The sequence below is a fragment of the Calypte anna genome, chromosome 25 (assembly GCF_003957555.1).
Source record: "Calypte anna isolate BGI_N300 chromosome 25, bCalAnn1_v1.p, whole genome shotgun sequence".
Classification (NCBI taxonomy): domain Eukaryota; kingdom Metazoa; phylum Chordata; class Aves; order Apodiformes; family Trochilidae; genus Calypte; species Calypte anna.
Window position 1 is genome coordinate 51,980 of NC_044270.1, and position 15,699 is coordinate 67,678.

At 47.7% G+C, this 15,699-nt stretch overlaps 2 protein-coding genes across 9 annotated transcripts in view; one reads left to right on the forward strand and one right to left on the reverse strand.

Moving 5' to 3' along the window:
• The first annotated feature begins 140 nt into the window (after positions 1-140).
• Positions 141-8,767, forward strand: SSR2 (signal sequence receptor subunit 2). 4 transcript variants are annotated; one of them, XM_030465253.1, is made up of 6 exons: positions 141-303; positions 4,812-4,969; positions 7,100-7,198; positions 7,311-7,419; positions 8,079-8,156; positions 8,392-8,682. In XM_030465253.1, exons 2-6 carry the CDS (start codon positions 4,812-4,814, stop codon positions 8,500-8,502), a joined length of 555 nt encoding a protein of 184 aa, XP_030321113.1. In that variant the 5' UTR covers positions 141-303; the 3' UTR covers positions 8,503-8,682. The 4 variants fall into 4 exon arrangements, with proteins under 4 accessions (XP_030321113.1, XP_030321114.1, XP_030321115.1 ...); XM_030465254.1 differs by having other exon boundaries at positions 141-290; positions 4,811-4,969; XM_030465255.1 differs by having other exon boundaries at positions 143-239.
• Positions 8,768-12,922: 4,155 nt separating this feature from the next.
• TPM3 (tropomyosin 3) overlaps positions 12,923-15,699 on the reverse strand; it is a 23,298-nt gene continuing 20,521 nt past the window's right edge. For all 5 annotated transcript variants that reach the window (XM_008496344.2, XM_030465249.1, XM_030465248.1 and 2 more), the window contains one exon: positions 12,923-13,007. In XM_008496344.2, the coding sequence (XP_008494566.2) occupies positions 12,925-13,007 (83 nt within the window). In that variant the 3' untranslated portion in view covers positions 12,923-12,924. The remainder of the gene's footprint in view (positions 13,008-15,699) is intronic.

Genomic DNA, 15,699 nt, shown 5'->3' on the forward strand with positions numbered 1-15,699 from the left:
CCATTACCCCCCCCCTTTTTCCTCAGCGATGTGGTCTCGCCCGGCTCGCGGGGCATGCTGGGAGTTGTAGTTCCCCAGACGGCGGCGCCGCCTCAGTCGCGGCCTTGAGGCCTCCCCAGAGCCTCAGAGGGAAGGGATCGGAGCCCTTCCCCCCACCCCTGAGGCTTCGGTGTCCCCTCAGAGGACTCTTCCCTCCTCCCCCGGCTCTAAGGCAGCTCCTCAGGTCCTCCCGGTTGTTGGTAAAAAGGGAAAGAAGGAACCGAATCGCTGCTGAGTGGCCTGAGGGGCTGGAGAAGATTCCAGGGTGTGTGGGAGCTGCCCCTGGGCTGGGCACTGGGGAGGTGACAGCTCCAATCCTGGGGTGGGGTCTGGGAACCTCAGGAGCAGAAGAAAGTGTCCAGAGAAGGGAATGGAGCTGGGGAAGGGAATGGAGAGGAAGGAGAAGGGATGGAGAACATGGAGGGGGTTTGGAGAGGAAGGAGAAGGGTCTGGAGAGCAAGGAGAAGGTTTGGAGAGGAAGGAGAAAGTTTGGAGAGGAAGGAGAAGGTTTGGAGAATATGGAGAAGGTTTGGAGAGGAAGGAGAAGGTCTGGAAAGCATGGAGAAGGGTCTGGAGAGCAAGGAGAAAGTTTGGAGAGCAAGGAAAAGGTTTGGAGAGGAAGGAGAAGGTTTGGAGATTGTGGAGAAGGGTCTGGAGAACATGGAGAAGGTTTGGAGAATATGGAGAAAGTTGGGAGAGGAAGGAGAAGGTCTGGAGAGCAAGGAGAAGCTTTGGAGAACACGGAGAAGATCTGGAGAGCCTGGAGGGGTTTGGGGAACATGGAGAAGGTTTGGAGAGCATGGAAAAGATCTGGAGAACATAGAGAAGTTTGGAGGGCATGGAGAAGGTTTGGAGAAGTTGAGAGGAGCAGCTGAAGGAGCTGGGGGTGTTTTTCCTGGAGCAGGGGAGGCAGAGGGGATTTTTTCCCCTGAGAATTCCCCGGCACCAGAAGGCCCCAGAGCTCCTGGGACATTGCCAGAGCAGAGCCAGTGAAATGCTCAGAGGCTTGGAGGACCCTGGAGAGGTGGATCCATGGGATCACCTGGGGGTGAGGAGGAATTTGTGGATCTTCTCCCCCCTGAGGAAGAGTGGGAAGAGAGGGAACCCCTTCAATTTTGATTTTTTTGGTGGTTTTTGCAGCAGGGAGGGTCCTGCCCTGCCCTAATCTCTGGGGTGCAGCAGGGTGGAGCCTCCCTGGGGTGGGGTCATTCCCACCCCACCCAAATCCTCCTGCTCCCTGCTCTCCCCTTCTCCTCTCTCCTCCTTTTCCATGCTCCTGGAAGCTCTGCAGTGCTGGGCAGAGCTGCTGCCCCTCTTCATCCTCCTCCTCCTCTTCATCCTCTTCCTCCTTTTCCTTGAGGTTTTCCTCCGAGCCCTGGTGGTCACAGGGCTCCTGCTCTATGTCCTTGTCACCAACTGAAGGGGAAGGGTGGGGAGGGGGTTGCCACCCTCCTGGAAGGATGGAAAAGGAGAATCCCAGGAATCTCGGGAGCAGGTGGAGAGGAGGATAAGGAGCAGCCCAAGGAAAAGGGGAGGTAGGGCCTTCTGCTTCCCTGCCTTCATTCCTTCCTTTTTTTTTTTCTTTCTTCCAACTTCCAAACCCAAACCAGGGATTGGTTGAGGTGCAGGAGGGAGGAAATTCCTGTCCTAAGGAATGAGGGGCTGGAAAAGGGCAATGGAGGCTTCTTCTGGGATCCCCTTCCATGGGTGCCCCTGGAGGCAAGGAGAGCATGGAAAAGGTTTGGAGAATGTGGAAAAGGTTTGGAGAGCAAGGAGAAGGGGATGGAGAACGTGGAGAAGGTTTGGAGAGCATGGAAAATGGTCTGGAGAGCAAGGAGAAGGTTTGGAGAGCAAGGAGAAGGGGGTGGAGAACGTGGAGGGGGTCTGGAGAATATGGAGAAGGTTTGGAGAACATGGAAAAGGGTCTGGAGAGCAAGGAAAAGGTTTGGAGAGGAAGGAGAAAGTTTGGAGAGCAAGGAGAAGGTTTGGAGAATATGGAGAAGGTTTGGAGAGGAAGGAGAAGGTCTGGAAAGCATGGAAAAGATCTGGAGAACGTGGAGAAGGTTTGGAGAATATGGAGAAGGGTCTGGAGAGCAAGGAGAAGGTTTGGAGAGGAAGGAGAAAGTTTGGAGAAGGTTTGGAGAATGTGGAGAAGGTTTGGAGAGGAAAGAGAAGGTCTGGAAAGCATGGAAAAGATCTGGAGAACATGGAGAAGGTTTGGAGTGCAAGGAGGTCTGGAAAACATGGAGAAGGGTCTGGAGAAGTTGTGAGGAACAGCTGAGGGCCCTGGGGGTGTTGATCCTGGAGCAGAGGAGGCTGAGGGGAGACCTTGTGGCTCTGGTTGGAGCCAGGGGAGGTCGGGCTCTGCTCCCAAGGAACAAGGGATGGGACAAGAGGAATTCCATGGAGGTTGAGGTTGGAAATTGGGAACGATTTCTCCCTGGAAAGGGTTCTCAGGACCTTCCAGGGGTGGAATCCTAATCCCTGGAAAGGTTCTTAAGCCCTGGAGTTGTGGTGCTGAGAGCCATGGGGCAGTGGTGGCCTTGGGGAAGGGTTGGACCCAATGATCTCAGAGCTCTTCCCAACCCAATCCCATTCTCTGAGTTTTCTCATCCATTCCTCCTCCCCTTCTCCCAACGGGAACACCGAGGCCGCTCCCTCCCTGCACCTTAAACCGGGTCGGTTCGGTTCTGCTGGGGCCGTGCAGGGGGTTGTGCGCAGCCCTCTGTGTTTTCCCAGCCCCATTTTTCCCAAAAACCCCTTTTTTCCTCCCTTTTCCTCCGCAGCGCTTTCCCCGTGCCAGGCGTGGGGCCGCGCTCTGCGCATGCGCCGAGTCCTAACAGGGGAGCTTGGAACTACACTTCCCAGCATGCCCCGGGCACGCACTTCCGGGGTGTGACGTGGTTCCGCTGCCGCGGCGCTGACTCGGCCGGGCCTGAGGCGCAGCGGAGCTGAGACGGTGAGGGGGGGGGTGGGATCGGTTCGGTTCTGTTGGGTTCGTTCCGGGTCGGATTGGTTCTGATTGGATCAGACCGGATCGGATTGGTTCTGATCGGTTCAGAGCGGATCGCATCGGTTCGGTTTGGTTTGGATCGGATCGATCCGGAGCAGAGCGGAGGGGACCCGTTCGGATCAGATCGGTTCGGAGCGGATCGCATCGGTTCGGTTCGGTTGAGTTCGGATCGGTCCGGAGCAGAGCGGAGGGGACCGGTTCGGAGCGGATCGCATCGGTTCGGTTCGGTTTAGTTCGGATCGGTCCGGAGCAGAGCGGAGGGGACCGATTTGGAGCGGATCGCTTCGGTTCGGTTTGGTTTGGATCGGATCGGATCGGTTTGGTTCGGATCGGATCGGTCCGGAGCGGATCGCTTCGGTTCGGATCGGATCGCATCGGTTTGGTTCGGTTTGGTTCGGATCAGATCGGTTCGGGTGGAACCGGATCGCTTCGGTTCGGTTTGGTTCGGATGGGATCAGATCGGTTCGGGTGGAACCGGTTCGGTTCGGTGTGTCTGGAAGGGGCGGTGTTGGGCTCTGTAAATGGGTGGAAATCCCGAAGTTTTGGGTCGGGAATTGTTCGGTTCGGGGGAGCAGCGGGAGGTGAATCCTGAGGGGGGAATCCCTGGGATTTCCCTCTGCTGAGCCCGCGGTCCGGTTCGGGGATTCCCGGGAGGAGAGGGAGCTGATCCAGAGGAATTCCTGGAGATGGTGGGAGAGAGTTGGGGTGTGCAGGGTGGAGAGAAGGAGGAGGAAAAGGGAGGAAAAGGAGAAGGAAAAGGAGGAAGAGGAGGAAGGAGAAGGAAAAGGAAAAGGAGGAGAAGGAGGAGGAGAAGGAGAAGGAAAAGGAGGAGGAAGGAGGAAAAGGAAAAGAAGGAAAAGGAAAAGAAGGAGATGGATGAGGAGAAGGAAAAGGAGGAGGAGAAGGAGAAGGAGGAGGAAAAGAAGAAGAAGGAGAAGGAAAAGAAGGGAAAGGAAAAGGAGGAGGAGGAGGAAGGAGAAGGAAAAGGAAAAGGAGGAGAAGGAAAAGGAGGAGGAGGAGAAGGAAAAGGAGGAAAAGGAGGAGGAGGAGGAAGGAAAAGAAGGAGATGGATGAGGAGAAGGAGAAGGAAAAGGAGGAGGAAAAGAAGAAGAAGGAGAAGGAAAAGAAAGAAAAGGAGGAAAAAGAAAAGGAAGAGGAAAAGGAAAAGGAGGAGAAGGAGGTGGAAGAGAAGGAAAAGGAAAAGAAGAAGGATAAGGAAAAGGAAAAGGAGGAAAAGGGAAAGAAGGAAAAGGAAGAGAAGGAAGAGGAAAAGGAAAAAGCTCCAGGGAGACCTCAGAGCACCTTCCAGTGCCTGAAGGGATCCAGGAAAGCTGGGGAAGGACTTGGGACAAGGGGCTGGAGGGATGGGATGAGAGGGAATGGCTTTGAACTGGAAGAGGGGAGAGGGAGAGGAGAAATTCTTTGGGGTGAGGGTGCTGAGCCCCAGGTCGCCCCCAGAAGCTGTGGCTGCCCCATCCCTGGAATTGTTGGGGGTTTGGATGGGGTTTGGAGCCCCCTGGGATAGGGGAACGAGTGGGATTTCAGGTCCTTTCCCAGCCAAACCCCTCTGGGAATCAGTGGTGCTGTGTGTGCCACGTGGCCCAAAGGAGTTGGTGGGAAAAGGGAAGGAAAAGGGAGGTGGGAAAGGAGGGAAAAAACTGGAGAAAACTCTCCTTTTTTGTTGGTTTTTGTTGGTTTTTTTACACTTCAATAATGCCTTTTTTTAATTTTTTAATATTTTTTTTTGCTCTTTCTCCAGATGAAGCTCCTGGCTCTGGCTCTGGCTCTGCTTCTGCTTTCTCTGGCTCAGGCTGAGGAAGGAGCCAGACTTTTGGCTTCCAAATCCCTGCTGAACAGATACGCAGTGGAGGGCAAGGACCTGACCCTGCAGTACAACATCTACAACGTTGGCTCCAGGTAAAACTTTTCCTGCTGGGAAAGGGAAACCTTTCCTGACTGGGAATTTGGGGGGGAAATCTGCTTTCCATGTGCTCTGAACATTTCCCCCCCCAACTCTAGACCTGAAGATTTCCCCCTGCACTTTCCCACTCTCCTTTCTTTGCCTCTTCTCCCTCTTTTTTTTTTATCCCTTTTTTTTCCTATTTTTCCCCCCATCACTTTCTTTTCCAATTCTCTTTGTCCCTTCTCCCTTTTTTTTTTCCCCATTTCCCTGCTCCTCCTCACCTTTTCTTGCTGCTTTTTAACACTTCCACCCCAGTTTTTCCCCCTTAACTTCCTTTTCCCACTCTCCTTTCTTTGTCCCTTCTCCCTCTTTTTCTTTCCCCTATTTCCCTGCTCCCCCTCAGCCATCCCCACCTTTTCTTGGTGCTTTTTAACATTTCCACCTCAGTTTTTCCCCTTCACTTTCTTTTCCCATTCTCCCTCTTTTTTTTTCCCTATTTTTTCCCCCTGCACTTTCTTTCCCCACTCTCCTTTCTTTGTCCCTTCTCCCTATTTTTTTCCCCATTTCCCTGCTCCCCCTCCTTTTCTTGCTGCTTTTTAACATTTCCACCTCAGTTTTTCCCCTGCACTTTCTTTTCCCTTTCTCCCTTTTTTTTCCCTATTTTTCCCCCTGCACTTTCTTTTCCAATTCTCTTTGTCCCTTCTCCCTCTTTTTTTTTCCCTATTTCCCTGCTCCTCCTCACCTTTTCTTGCTGCTTTTTAACACTTCCACCCCAGTTTTTCCCCCTTCACTTCCTTTTCCCACTCTCCTTTCTTTTCCCTTTCTCCCTCTTTTTTTTCCCCTACTTTTCCCCCTTTGCTTTCATTTCCCACTCTTTCTTTGTCCCTTCTCCCTCTTTTTCTTTCCCCTATTTCCCTGCTCCCCCTCAGCCATCCCCACCTTTTCTTGGTGCTTTTTAACATTTCCAACTCAGTTTTTCCCCTGCACTTTCTTTTCCCCTTCTCCCTCTTTTTTTTTCCCTATTTTTTCCCCCTGCACTTTCTTTCCCCACTCTCCTTTCTTTGTCCCTTCTCCCTCTTTTTCTTTCCCCTATTTCCCTGCTCCCCCTCCTTTTCTTGCTGCTTTTTAACATTTCCACCTCAGTTTTTCCCCTGCACTTTCTTCTCCCCTTCTCCCTTTTTTTTTTCCTACTTTTTCCCCCTGCACTTTGTCTTCCAATTCTCTTTGTCCCTTCTCCCTCTTTTTTTTTCCCCATTTCCCTGCTCCTCCTCACCTTTTCTTGCTGCTTTTTAACATTTCCACCCCAGTTTTTCCCCCTTCACTTCCTTTTCCCACTCTCCTTTCTTTGTCCCTTCTCCCTCTTTTTCTTTCCCCTATTTCCCTGCTCCTTCTCAGCCATCCCCACCTTTTCTTGCTGCTTTTTAACATTTCCACCCCAATTTTTTGTCCCTTCCACCCATTTCTTTGTCCCTTCTCCCTCTTTTTTTTTTCTTCCTATTTTTCCCCCTGCACTTTCTTTTCCCATTCTCCTTTTCTTTTCCCCATCTCCCTCTTTCTCTATTTCCCTGCTCCTCCTCACCTTTTCTTGCTGCTTTTTAACAGTTCCACCCCAGTTTGGTGCTTTTTAACATTTCCACCCCACTTTTTCCCCCTTCACTTTCTTTTCCCATTCTCTTTTCTTTGCCCTTTCTCCCTCTTTTTCTTTCCCCTATTTCCCTGCTCCTTCTCAGCCATCCTCACCTTTTCTTGCTGCTTTTTAACATTTCTACCCCACTTTTTCCCCCTGCACTTTATTTTCCCCTTCTCCCTCTTTTTTTTTCCCTATTTTCCCCCCTGCACTTTCTTTTCCCATTCTCCTTCCTTTCCCCTTCTCCCTCTTTTTTTTTTTCCCTATTTCCCTGCTCCCCCTCAGCCACCCCCTCCTTTTCTTGGTGCTTTTTAACACTTCCACCCCAGATCTTCCCTCTTCCCTTTCTTTTCCCCTTCTCCCTCTTTTTTTTTCCCCTATTTCCCTGCTCCCCCTCCTTTTCTTGCTGCTTTTTACCATTTCCCCCCCATTTTTTCCAGCTCCTGAGCCTGCAGGGGGGGGGGGGGCTGCAGCCCCCAGGGAGCTGAACCCCTCTCCTCCCCCTTTCTCTTTCCAGTGCTGCCCTGGATGTGGAACTCTCAGATGATTCCTTCCCCCCAGAAGATTTTGGGATTGTCTCTGGGATGCTCAATGTCAAGTGGGACAGGATTGCTCCGTATCTTTTCCTGGCTTGAAATCCCTCCTCCAGCTCTTCCTTTTTCCTTTGTTATCCCTCCCAGATTCCCACTTCCCATCAGGTTTTTTTTCCCTTAATTCCCACTTCTCAGTGCCAGCAATGTCTCCCACACCGTGGTCCTACGACCCCTCAAAGCTGGATACTTCAACTTCACCTCTGCTACCATCACCTACCTGGCCCAGGAGGGGGGACAGGTTGTGGTGAGTTGCTGAAATCAAGGGATTCTCCCCTAAATTCCACCCCATCCTACCCAGAAAGGAACTGAAGGAAATTCCCAACAGCAGCAGAAGGATTAAAACAACCCCAGGTTGGGGAGAGAGAGAGGGGGGGGGGGGATCCTGGTGGAAAAAAGCTCTCTGGAAAAAGATTTGGGAGACAACGGGGCAAAAAGAATCCCTGGAGAGGGTCCAGGGGGGTAAATCCCCCTCCCCCTCTGCTCTGTTTGGGGCTTTCTGATCCAGGAAAGAGAGGGAAATGCTGGAGATGGGAGAGGAAAGGTGGTGAGGGGACTGGGACACTTCTTTTTCCATGGAAAAGCTGAGGGAATTGGGGTCTCTTCAGTCTGGAGAAGGCTGAGGGGGATCCTGGATCTTCAGGGGTGGATCAGATGAGAGAAAAAGAATCCAAAAGAATTCCCAAATCCATGGGAAGTTCCATCTCAAGATGAGGAGGAACTTGAGGATTTGGAGGCTCCCAGAGAGGTGCTGGAGTCTCCATCCCTGGGAACATCCCAAACCTCCATGGATACCACCCTGTGGTGATCCAGAGCTCTTTTCCCACCCTCTCTGAATCCTCTTTTGCACTTCCAGAAGGAAAAGTGGCAGATGCTGCATTTGTTTTCCCCCTTTTTCTTTTCCAGGTGGGATTCAGCAGTGCTCCTGGGCAGGGAGGAATCCTGGCTCAGAGGGAATTTGACAGGAGATTTTCCCCTCACTTTGTAAGTACCTGGAATTCCCCAGCTCAGGAGCTTGGGATGGGTTTGTTTTCCACAACCAACTCTCCCCAAAACTCCCAAGATGGGGTTTGCAGTTCATCCAGATCAATTCTCCAAGAAAAAACCCCAAAGTTTTCAGCCCAGCTGGGGGGATTGGAGCCAAAATGTTTGGAGGGTTGGCTCTAAACTTCCTTTTTTTTTATTTTTTGATTCCTTTTTCCCAATTTCTCTTTTCCAGCTGGACTGGGCAGCTTTTGGTGTGATGACTCTGCCTTCCATTGGGATCCCACTGCTCCTCTGGTATTCAAGCAAGAGGAAATATGACACCCCAAAAAGCAAAAAGAACTGAGAAGACCCCAAAAAAAAAAACCCCAGAACTCAGGGAAGAACAAAAAAATCAGCCCCCACCCCAAAAAATGGAGCCCAGGGGCTCTGAGGTGACAAATGGGGTGGCAGAAAGGGGGTGGGAGGGCTTTTCCCTGGGTTTTTTTTTTTCCAAGGAAAGCTGGTTGTATTTCCTGGAGCACTTTCCTCTGCTTCCTGGTGGCTCTGGGAAGGGCTGAGGGGGTGTTGAGGTCCTGAGGATGATTGGAATAAACTGAAAAGCAGGAAAAGGAGGCAGCTTGTCTTGGAGCAGGAAGTTTGTTGGAGGCCCTGGCTGCCTTCAAGCAGGAAAATCAATCCCAAAAACAAACAAACAAAAAAAAAATGGGAAAAAAGGGACCTGGAAGGTGCCTGGCACCAACTTCCCTGCCAGCTCCCATCCCAAGGAGAAGGATTTTCCCTCAGGGAATGTGGGGGATTCCATTTGTGTTCCACAACACCTCCCTGTGTTCCTCCATCCCCAGGACAATGCTTCCAAACCTTGGAATTCCAAGCTCTGAGAGCCACAGGGTGGGTGCTCCTGGCTTGGCTGCAGTGTCCCAGAGGCTGCTTCCCAGGGTTTTGGGGTTTTTTTTGGGATGATTTCTGACTCCCTGAGGAACAGAAGGACATTGAGGGGGCTGGAAAAGGGAATGGAGGTGGGAAAGGGGCTGGAGAAGTTGTGAGGAAGCAGCTGAGGGAGTTGTGGGAAGCTGGAAGTGGAGCTGTGCCTGGGGATGGTGATTCCAGAGGGATGAGGAAAACCAAAGGGATTTGGGGTGGTTTCTCCCATCCCAACCTCCACCTGGTTCTGGGGTTACTTTGGGTCTCCTCCCCCTCTTCCCATGAGGTCAAGGTTTGATTTAGAGGCAATCCTGGGATTCTCCATTGCTTCCAAGGTTTGGGAAGAGCCCGGGAGCACTGAGGGGGTTGGAATGGGAATAAAAATGGGTGGGAGGGGGAGATTCCAAGCCCCAAGGGTCCATTTCCTCCTTTTATTCTCTGCCTCTCATTCCCTTTTTAGTGGGAAATTCTGCACTCCCCCTCTCCCTGGGCTTCCCAAGTTTTTTTGGGAGCACTTCCAAGGTTACAGCTCCAATCCTGGGCTTGGAAAAGAAAATTCCAGAGTTGGTGTTGTCCTGGGATTTATTTTTTTTTTTAGGTTTTTTGGTTTTTTGGGGTTTTTTTTGACCTTTTTACCCCAGTGCCTGCTCTGTGCCATTGCCTGGGGGCTCTGGGACTGAAACTGCAGGAGGAATTCCTTTGCCTCTGGAAAATTCCTTGGAAAGCCTCTGGAAAATCCATTGGAAAGCCTCTGGAAAGCTTGCAGAGAGCAAAAACCAGGAGAAATGGAGCCTCAGGGAGAGCCCAGAGCAGCTCTGGGGGGGAAGGTGTGAGGAAGAGGAAAAATAAAAAAATCCAGGGAATTCTGGAGAAAATAATAATAATAAAAAAGGGAATTCTGAAGAAAATGTCTTTCCCTCCCTTACCTTTCTGTTCAGTATCTTTAGTGATGATTTAGATGAGGGGATTGAGTCCACAATTAATAAATTCCCAGATGACACCAAGCTGGGGGGAAGTGTGGATCAGCTGGAAGGCAGGAGGGCTCTGCAGAGGGACCTGGACAGACTGGAGAGTTGGGATGATCCCAAGGGGATGAGGTTAAACACAACAACCCCATGGGGAGCTCCAGGCTGGGCACAGAGTGGCAGAAAGGGAGCTGGGAGTCTGGATTGCCAGGAAGCTGAAGAGGAGCCAGCAGTGTGCCCAGGTGGCCAAGAAGGCCAATGGCATCCTGGGCTGGCTCAGGAACAGCGTGGCCAGCAGGTCCAGGGAAGGGATTCTGCCCCTGTGCTCAGCTCTGGGGAGGCCACAGCTTGAGTCCTGTGTCCAGTTCTGGGCCCCCAAGTTCAGGAAGGAGATTGAGGTGCTGGAGCAGGTCCAGAGAAGAGCAAGGAGGCTGTGAAGGGATCCAGCAGAACTCCTGTGAGGAAGGGCTGAAGGAGCTGGGGGTGTTGAGGCTGGAGAAGAGGAGGCTCAGGGGAGACCTCATCACTCTCTGCAACTCCCTGAAAGGAGGTTGGAGCCAGGGGGGGGTTGGGCTCTTTTCCCAGGCAACTCTCAGCAAGACAAGAGGGCAGGGTCTCAAGTTGTGCCAGGGGAGGTTTAGGTTGGAGCTGAGAAAGAATTTCTTTCTGGAGAGGGTGATCAGGCATTGGAATGGGCTGCCCAGGGAAGGAGTGGATTCTCCGTGTCTGGAGATCTTTCCAAAGAGCCTGGATGTGGCACTGAGTGCCATGGGCTGGGAACCACGGGGGGAGTGGATCAAGGGTTGGACTTGATGATCTCTGAGGTCCCTTCCAACCCAGCCCATTCCATGATTCTATGATCCCTTTAGACCAGAATCCCCTCAAGTTTTGTCCTAAGGACTCACCCCAGGAAAAGGGGATGGATCCAAAGGATGGAATCAAGGGATGGAATCCAGGGATGGATCCAAAGGATGGAATCAAGGGATGGAATCCAGGGATGGATCCCCCCCACCCCCAGCATCTCAGCCCCCAGAGAATCTCTGCAGCAGCCTGGAGGGATTGGTTTTTATTTCAAAAGACATTTGGAATTTTTCACTTTAGTATCAAAACACTTTTTTTTTTTTTTTTAGGGTTTGGGTGAGTTTGGGTTGGTTTTGTTTTCATTTCTTTTTCTTTTCCTCCAGCTTGGCCCCTCAGCAATGCACAGAAAATGGCTTGGTACCTTTTTAAGACATTTAAAAAACAGCCCAGGAGGGAAAAAAAAAAAAAACAAACCACCAAAAACCCCACAGATTTCCTCCTTCAGGGTAAGGAAAATCCCCTCCCTCCCAAAAAAAAAAAAAAAAAAATGATGAAAATCAAAGAAACTTCCCCAAGAAAAGTATTGAAGGTGTTCAGTGTAACCCAGCACTTAGTGAAGGCAAATTCCAACCCTGTGGAACAACAAGAGGAGCCAAGAATTGGCCAAGAATGTGGGGGGAAAAAAAAATAAAAAAAAGGGAATAAACCCTGGGAAAAATCAGATTTAAAACAAAAATAATAAAATTAAAGTCTCCCTAAGTTCAACAAGGGGAAGTGTAGAGTTTTGCATTTGGGGAAGAACAACACGATGGCCCAGTATAGGTTGGGGGCTGACCTGCTGGAGAGCAGTGGAGGTGAAAGAGACCTGGGGGTCCTGGTAGACAAGAAGATGACCATGAGCCAGCAATGTGCCCTTGTGGCCAAGAAGGCCAATGGCATCCTGGGGTGCATTAGAAAGGGTGTGGTTAGTAGGTCAAGAGAGGTTCTCCTCCCCCTCTATTCTGCATTGGTGAGGCCACACCTGGAGTATTGTGTCCAGTTCTGGGCCCCTCAGTTCAAGAAGGACAGGGAAGTGCTTGAAAGAGTCCAGCGCAGAGCTACTAAGATGATGAAGGGAGTGGAACATCTCCCTTCTGAGGAAAGGCTGAGGGAGCTGGGTCTCTTTAGTTTGGAGAAAAGGAGACTGAGGGGTGACCTCATCAATGTTTTCAAATATGTAAGGGGTGAGTGTCAGGGAGATGGAGTTGGGCTCTTCTCAGTGGTGACCAGTGATAGGACAAGGGGTAATGGGTGTAAATTGGAGCACAGGAGGTTCAAGTTGAATATCCGGAGGAATTGTTTTCCTGTAAGGGTGACAGAGCCCTGGAACAGGCTGCCCAGGGGGGTCGTGGAGTCTCCTTCACTGGAGACATTCAAAACCCGCCTGGACACGTTCCTGCACGATGTACTCTAGGTGGCCCTGCTCTGGCAGGGGGGGTTGGACTAGATGATCTTTCGAGGTCCCTTCCAACCCCAAGGATTCTCTGATTCTATGATTCTATGATTCTAAGTTTTTCCATGGCAGAGTTAAAGCTGAGAAACTGGAAAAAAAAACCCAAACCTAGGAAAGGAGTTTTCCCACCAGGTTTCTAATTCCAATTTCCTGAGATTCAGCAGCCCCAGAGCCAGGAAAAAAATTCCCAATTTTTTTTTTTTCCTCCTTTTTTCCCCCCCCTCAGGGCTGATAAAAAGGAGATTAATAGGGAATTTTCCAGCCATGAGCTTAGAAATAGAGAATTTTAAAGCCATGAGCTTTGAAGTGGAGCTCAGGAGGCTCCAAATCAGTTGGAATGTTATAAAAAAAGCCATTAAAAATGAAAAAAAAAATTAAAAAAACAAATTACAAAATGTTTACATCTCCACCATGCTCCCCAAAAAGAAAAAACATTATTGCAGTGTGGTTTTTTTCCCTTAATCATGCTGTTTGGAAGCTCTGCCCAACCCCCTAAGCCAAGGAGAAAGGTTTTGCTTTTGGTCAAAAAAAATGGAAAAAAAAAAAAAAAAGGAATTTTTCAGGGATTTTTGTTTTTTTTTTCCCCTCACATCTCGTTGAGGTCCAGCAGGGTCTGATCCAGCATCCTCTGTGTGCAGAGATGCTCCTCTTTGGTGGATTTCAGTTTATCTGGCAGGAAGGAAGACAAAAAAAAAGAATTAAAATTGAAAAATAGAGAATTAAAAATGAAAAATGTAGAATTAAAACTTAAAAATATAGAAATAAATGTTAAAAATATAGAATTAAAAATGAAAAATATAGAATTAAAACTTTAAAATATAGAATTAAATATTAAAAATATAGAATTAAATCTTAAAAATACAGAATTAAAACTTAAAAATGTAGAATTAAATATTAAAAATATAGAATTAAATATTAAAAATATAGAATTAAAAATGAAAAATATAGAACTAAAACTTAAAAATATAGAATTAAATCTTAAAAATATAGAATTAAATATTAAAAATATAGAATTAAAACTTAAAAATATAGAATTAAAACTTAAAAATATAGAATTAAATATTAAAAATATAGAATTAAAACTTTAAAATATAGAATTAAATATTAAAAATATAGAATTAAATATTAAAAATATAGAATTAAATATTAAAAATACAGAATTAAAACCCAAGATTTTGCAGCCACACAAAACTGAGCCCCAGAAAATCAAAGTTCCCCCCAGTGAAATCCATGGGTTGGGGGAGGGGGGTGGTTTACTTGGTTGGGTTTGGAGCTTCTCAGCTTCCTGGGATCAATTAATTTAGGGAATAATTAATCCTGGGATTAATTAATCCTGGAATTAATTTTAGGAGCAATTCTGGACCTTCAGCTCCATGCAGCTGCTTCTCCCCCCCCCCCAAAACAGCATCCCAAAGCCAAGAGACTTAAGAAATCCCTTTGGAATTCCAGCTGGAAATCCCTTTGGAATTCCTCCCCCCCATCCCAGGACAGAGCTGTTGATCCCCAAGCTGCTCAGCACCCCAAAAAGCAGGAATTTAATTTCTTTTTATTTTAAGGAGAGCAAAAGAAAAGCAAAAATATTCTGATTTTTTTTTTTTTTTCCAAGCCACTTCCCAAGGGAGAGGAATCTGCAGAGAGCCAGGAACGTCCCCTCTGGAGCTCCAGGAAAAGTCTGGGAGCCAACTCCAGGCAGAGCTTGGTTTGGAAATTCAGATTTTAAAAGGAAATTCCCCAAATTGTGGTTTTGGGTTTGGGTTTTTTTTTTTTGGGAGGGGGGAGGATTCAGCAGGAATGAGCCAGGAAGAAGTGGATCCCCCCCCCCGTTTCCTAAGAGAGGGATAATCCAGGGGGGTGTGGAGATGAGGAGGTTTGGTGTTGGATTAAATAATAATGATTAAAATGATAATAATAATACTAAATAAATGAGAAAATGAGAGGGAAGAATAGAAATGAAAAGATCAAATTAATGGAAATATAAAAATAAAACAAATTATAAAAATAAAAATATAAAAATGAAAATAAAAATATAAAATTTAATTAAACTAAAAATACAAAAATCAATAAAACAAAAAATAAAACCAAAAATTAATAAAGAACATATAATAAAATTGTAATAAATAATATATACAATAAAAATATAAAATTAATAAAAATATAAAGGTTGATGAAACAAAAATTAATGAAAATAAAAATGTAAAAATGAAAAATAAATATAAAAATTAATAACTAAAGTTGAAAATGAAAATTAATAAAACTAAAAATATAAAACAAAAATGAAAAGAAAAATATAAAAATGAAACCAAGAATATAAAATTAACGAAAAGAAAAATATAAAAATGAAACCAAAATATAAAGATAGAAATAAAAATATAAAAATAAAACTAAAAATATATAAAAAAAAAGAAAATAAAAATATAAACATTTAAGAATTTATTTTAAGACAAACTAAATGACCAAACTTGAGAATTATTGGGTAAAAAGGGGAGGAAAACGGTACCATTTTTCAGTATATTTGCATAGATTGAGTAATTTTTCCTATTTCTCACTCCTGTTCCATGAAATCCACAGGGTTTAGATTCCATCCCATCCATCTCTCTCCCTCATTCCCTCTCCCTCCTTCCTCAGGGATTGGGATCCATCAGGAGCATCCCTGAAACCCTGATGTAGTGAAATGAGGCCCCCAGGTGCCACGGGCAGGAGCTGCCGCCATCTTCACGTTCTTCTGTTCGTTTCCTTGGGTGCTGCTTCTTCTTCTTCCTCCGGCCCGATACCTGACAGAAACTCAGCTCTGGAATGGTGTCACTTCCCTCTCATGCCCTTTATGGCGAGGCTGTTGTCCTTTAGTCCTAAAAACACCTTTTGGGTTTTTCCCCCCTCAGGAGGAGGGGTGGGAAATGGAGGTGCTGTGGGGACAACACCAGATCCTGCTTCAGGTGCTGCTGTGGTGTCAACGCCGCCTTTTGGCGGGAAGCGCTGAAATGGCGGCGGCAGCAGCTTCCACCTCAGCTTTTCTTTCTTTTAAGGCGTTGATCATCACTCCCCAGGGACCCTCTAATCCGGTTGTTTTTATTCATTTCTTGAGTATGGAGCTTTCCCAACAGGTCACTGACCTCCTGCCAGAGTTCCCACATGGCCACAGAGGACGGGGAGGAGGAGAGTTCTTGCTCCTTCGCCCGTGTCACCAGCTCCTCACTAACGGGTTAATGAGAACCTTGGCCAGGGGTGCTTGCTGACAATCCCATCTTTTCTTTTTTCTCGATAAGTGGGAGAAAAGAAGGGCAGTGATCTTCTTATCCAACTCCTTGGGTTTTCTGCTCATGCTACTTTGCGCCAGACCGGCTCCCTTTCTCCTTTTCGTCTG

What these genes read in the sequence shown, in the direction of transcription:
- SSR2 (XM_030465253.1), top strand. Translation starts at nt 4,812, where the DNA reads ATGAAGCTCCTGGCTCTGGCTCTGGCTCTGCTTCTGCTTTCTCTGGCT. An exon ending in AAGTGGGACAGGATTGCTCC is followed by an intron (nt 7,199 to 7,310) that starts GTATCTTTTCCT and finishes CCCACTTCTCAG; the next exon opens with TGCCAGCAATGTCTCCCACA. An exon ending in GGAGATTTTCCCCTCACTTT is followed by an intron (nt 8,157 to 8,391) that starts GTAAGTACCTGG and finishes TCTCTTTTCCAG; the next exon opens with CTGGACTGGGCAGCTTTTGG.